The sequence below is a fragment of the Trachymyrmex cornetzi genome, unplaced genomic scaffold (assembly GCF_001594075.2).
Source record: "Trachymyrmex cornetzi isolate Tcor2-1 unplaced genomic scaffold, Tcor1.1 scaffold1266, whole genome shotgun sequence".
NCBI lineage: Eukaryota > Metazoa > Arthropoda > Insecta > Hymenoptera > Formicidae > Trachymyrmex > Trachymyrmex cornetzi.
Genome location: NW_017295835.1, coordinates 30357 through 35636, shown reverse-complemented (window position 1 = coordinate 35636; position 5280 = coordinate 30357). Strand labels below are relative to the sequence as shown.

Sequence of the window (5280 nt, the reverse complement as noted above, 5' to 3'; positions counted from 1 at the left end):
TTTTTGAACACTTAATACCATTTTTTACACAAAAATTAATACAAACTCTCTGCTCCATTATTTTCAACAGCAAAAAATCGCCGAGCACGAAAACACGAGTCTAACCTTTATGCCTCTCACATAAAAACAACACATGCTATGTTGGCTGCTTTCCTTTTAGGAGACACAGTCGACACAAATCGACACAAGTGTCGTTCTATCTTTGTTACTCTCTGAATATCAAGAAGGATAGAACGACATTTATGTCGACTTGTGTCGATTTGTGTCATCAAATGGAAAGCAACCATAGTCAAAACTGTGAACATATGATCGTGACGAGTGTACCAACACAACAAAAAAAAATTTTGAAATTAGAGTGTACAGAGCGCGCGAAATTCAAAAAGTCACCTTACTTTTTGATCACACCTCGTATGACAACTTTGTGTCTTTTTAAAGTTCTATTTTTTTTCTATATGTCAATTATGATTATTTAATAAGTTAATCTTTTTTCTTATTGTGTTATGCAGGTACATTTTGCTCCAACTATGTGGGAACGAAGAACTGATATGCGAAAATTAAAACCAAATGCAGTTCCCACAATATTTGGTTATTTTTTAAAAAAAGAATCAAAAGAAGAAATTGAAATTAATGTTATACAAGTTTTCATAACAGAGAATAATAAAGTAAATAATATAATATCTAATAATTGTTGTCAGTCTATCAATGATGTTCAATTGTATGAGCCTGATGGTGATGTTAAAGAGCAGGATTGTCAGGTTAATGCTGAAGCAACAACACTAATGAGAAGATGACATATTGAAATATATTAAAAATTTTTAATTCAATTTTTAGATGATGAATGATGCATCTGGATCTGTTGAATTACATCAACCTATTGACGTTTCATTGGATCAATCTGGTGGTGATACTCAAGAGCAGGATTGTCAGGTTAATGCTAAAGCAACAACACTTATGAGAAGATAATATATTGAAATATATTTAAATTTTTTAATTCAATTTTTAGGTGATGACTGATGTATCTGAAAGCAATGAATTATCAACAATGTGTCCAGCTTCATATAGAGCTCAGTGTAAAAGAAAACAAGAGAAGCAATATAAGAAATTCAATGAAATTATCCGAAAACAACAGCTAAATATTATTAAAATGTGGAAAACAATAAAAGCTTTAAGATTCACTGTACATATTTTAAAAAATAATGATAGTACTTTAAAAAAAGATAATAAGTATAAAACAGCTTTACAAACAGTATTTACTGATTGTCAGATTAAAGTTTAATCTCAAAAAAACGAAACATTCGATCAAATGAAACTATTGAACGTGCTTTGCAAATAAAATTTGTTTGTGGTGTTAATGGATACATGGAACTTATTCGCCAAGGACAGCCACTTCCATGTCTACGAACATTGCAGCGAAAAATAGAAAATTTTAAGTTTACACCTGGAATTTCTGAAACAATGTTTGAATTTTTGAGCAACAAAAAACCGTATTTTGAAAGTGAAAAGGATTTGGAATGCGGATTAATCTTTGACGAAATGTCCATTACACCTAAACGAAGTTACAATCCTTCAACTGCATCGTTAATAGGTAATGTAACATTTCCCAACCATGAAGGTATTTTACCCTTTTGACATAATGTATTGGATTCCGTTCTATTTTTATGTAAGTTTATATCATTGTATTTATTCTAAATTGACGTAATGTTATTTATTTAAAATTCATATTATTTTACAAACTAATATTTTTATGTAGTTACAATGCGTTTGATTTAATTCTGGTAACTTTACAATTGTAGTAACTTTCAGTACTTCAATTATTAACGCATAGTTTATGACTTTAATCGCAATTCATATATTGTATAAGTTTTCTTTTCAATTCGATATAATGTATAGGACTGTATGCGTAATTTTTAATTTTTATAACTTCAATTTTTTAGTATTAGTATACCAGTTTTGTTTGGATATGTTTAGTATATGTAATTTTTGAATTATATTATTTGTTATGCCGGTGTGAGTTGTTATATTGATGTGAGTATTTCGTACACAGCTAACTTGGAAATTGGATAAAGAAGAATGAACTGTATCGCTTCTTGGAATTTGCGTATAGTATGTAAGCGGATTTAGGTTTATATTGATAAGGACCCAAAAATAGGGATCGAAACGTTAATTAATTAATTTTTGATATGATTTATTAAATTACACGAAAATAAATTGTACATCCGAACAATTGATGTTGGCTTTGATGGGCTTGCTTATTTTTATTATTCATGAAGGTATTGCTACGCATGCTATAGTGTTCATGCTTGTGGGTATATGTAATCGGTGGAAGCATATAGTGGGATATCATTTCACTGGGAATAGTTTTGCTAGTAAAACTTTACAGAAAATAATATTTCAGATTATTGAAAAAACTGAAGAAATGGGTTATCAGAAATGTGAACTTTATTACGTCAGACATGGGGTCGGGAAACACTGGGTCATGGAAACTATTAGGTATAAGTACAGGTAGACATAGTGAAATAGTTAATCATGTTGAACATCCATCCGATGCAAGTCGATATCTATATGTAATAGGTGATCCAACACATATTTTTAAAAATTTGAAACAAGCATTAATTAACAATGGAACAATAACAATTTCTGATAACATAGTAATGAAATATAATTTACCTACAAATCAAGTACAATTGGAACATTTCAATGAATTGTTAAATATTCAAAATGATTCTGACATTTTGTTAACGCCTAAATTATATGTAGATGATATACAGTCCAATAATTTCAAAAAAATGAAAGTAAATGAGGCTAGAAACATTTTTTCTAACGATGTTAGTAGTGCTCTGCAACTATTTGCGGATGAGAATAATAAACCAGAATACATTACGACTGCGTGGTTTGTAAACATTGTTTCGAAATGGTTTATTCTCATGACATCAAGAAATTGTAGTGTAGCATTAGGCAAAAAACATGAAAATGTGTACAACACAAATGTCGAATTTTTAAATGAAATTATTAATATTTTTAATAAGCTAAAAAAAAATAAGTAATGGCAATTTTAAGCCAGTTCAGAGAGGTATATTAATTAGTACTAAGTCTATACTTGAATTAACAGATTACCTTATAACACAAAAGAATTTTCAATTTGTTTTAACTTCTCGTTTTACTCAAGACAGTATGGAAAATCTTTTTTCCCAAATAAGAATGAAAAATGTAATATCTAATCCGCAACAGTTTTCAAATGACTTAAAGTTAATTTCTGTTTCTCTGTATTTGAAAAGTACAAGTAATAGTAATTATGATAATGATAACAGAGAATATATATCCGGATTCGTCAAATATTTGTCTGAAGCAAAACAGAAAAGGAATTGTGATATTGATATAGATTTAAATAACAATAGCAATAATGGCAAAATTGTACCTTTCAATAAAAATTCAGCACCAATGTTATCAAGTCTACACTTAAATAGTTTATATAATATTGCTGGATATATATTATATAATCAATTATGAAAACATGTAAATTTTGTAAAAATTGCATAAAATCAGTAGTATCCAAAACTGCTTTGTCATATTCATTTACAAAATTAACACGATTAAAATGTTATACAAATAATTCTTTATTTTTTGTCAATATTGAAACGTTAAAAGTATTTATAAAATTTGAACAAATGTTTCAACACTATTTCAAGTATATTGTTCACATGAAAAGTAATCAAGCATTATTTTTAATTAAAAAATTTTCTACAGTTAAAGCAAACCGACATATTTTAAAATGTCATAGTTTATATTTACAAATCATTAAAAAATTTGTCATATTTAGGCTAAAGCCTGCGGCATACGATGCTTGTTTTCCTGCTGGATTGCTAGCTGGATTAGAATCTTGCCACTGTATTGACTACGATACTGGCACTGATAGCATCACATCCAATACGGTGGCAAGATTCTAATCCAGCTAGCAATCCAGTAGGAAAACAAGCTTCGTGTGCCGTCGGCTTAAGAATTAGCAATAAAAAAAGTACTAAATGTAAAACGTACAATAGTAATTCCATGGCGATACACAATATGTAAATGTATTATGTATTTTTTATTTTATATTTCTTTATAATAATAAAGAAATTTTTTTTTAATTTATTTCTTTTCTTATACACCTCAATTTTCAAAATCAAAATAACTTTAATAAAAAAAGATAAAACATTTTTTTAGTAAGCATTACTTCAATCGCATAATAGGTGCATTCGGGGAGATGCTATTAACGCTATTTCTGTCATTCTATGCTTGTTTTGGTTGGAAAAATTGATTTTTCACAAAATAGATTAGTTTGCAAATGATTTTTAGAGTATCGATACGCATATCGCCCATTCCTACAATATTGACATTCGAATATTGGCGAGAATTGCTGAATAATGACGGACCAATCAAAATTGGCTGTTCTCGTGTCACGACTCTGATTAGAGGGTCTCTAGTGTCGACGATAACGGACAATTGGAACGCAACTTGTGTCGCCATGTGCACGAAAATGTCTAGGGATATTGCAATGGGAAAGCACCCAATAAGCACAAACAATAGGCACAGACAATAAGGGCCGCGGTCCGATTCACGCTCACAGTTCTATTAGTGCTTACGACATTAATGGTCGGTCCGAAACAAATAGCGTGCTAAAGTTTTTCTATTTTGGACCGGTCGTAGCACAATTTATAAGTTAAAAAACGTAACCTGATGAAAGGTAAATGGAAAGCGTATGTATATATGGTTCGCATAATAGAAGAAATAATATCAAAAATATGAGTAAATATTAAATACTAGAAAAAGAAAAAATTAGGAATAGAGATTAAACGTAACGCACAAATACAATTAATAACGCATAAATACAATTAATAAAATATGGTTCACAAAATATGTATAATATGTCTCATATCCTATTTGTATCTATTAAGCATTTACACATTCATTTCCTTTAATTTTTTATTTCTAATATTTAATATTTATTCCTATATTTGGGAAGTTCTTAATCTTTTCTATTATATGCAGGACTTATATTATAACCTAAAAAGATAGATATCTCACCCGACGACCCTAACGCAGCCGTCTTGTCGTGTTCAGCTTGCCCTTTCTTTCTGAAATGTTTGAAACCGTTATTTTTCCCGCATTTCTGACGTCACGTAATCATGACGCTCACGGTGCCTCACCAAGGGCTGTGTTCCAAAATTGTTTGTCAGCGCTGGCAGTACTGCCAACACCATTCCAAAAATCATCGTAGCACGCTGTGGCAGTGCTGCGAGAGGG

The 5280-nt window shown here is 30.0% G+C and overlaps 1 protein-coding gene across 1 annotated transcript in view; it reads left to right on the top strand.

The window, feature by feature from the left end:
• Positions 1-2506, top strand: part of LOC108770371 (THAP domain-containing protein 1) — a 3182-nt gene extending 676 nt beyond the window's left edge. The window contains exons 2-6 of the mRNA XM_018521931.1: positions 507-599; positions 696-755; positions 832-927; positions 1004-1177; positions 2396-2506. Coding sequence (XP_018377433.1) covers positions 507-599; positions 696-755; positions 832-927; positions 1004-1177; positions 2396-2506 — 534 coding nt within the window. The remainder of the gene's footprint in view (positions 1-506; positions 600-695; positions 756-831; positions 928-1003; positions 1178-2395) is intronic.
• Positions 2507-5280: the final 2774 nt, after the last annotated feature.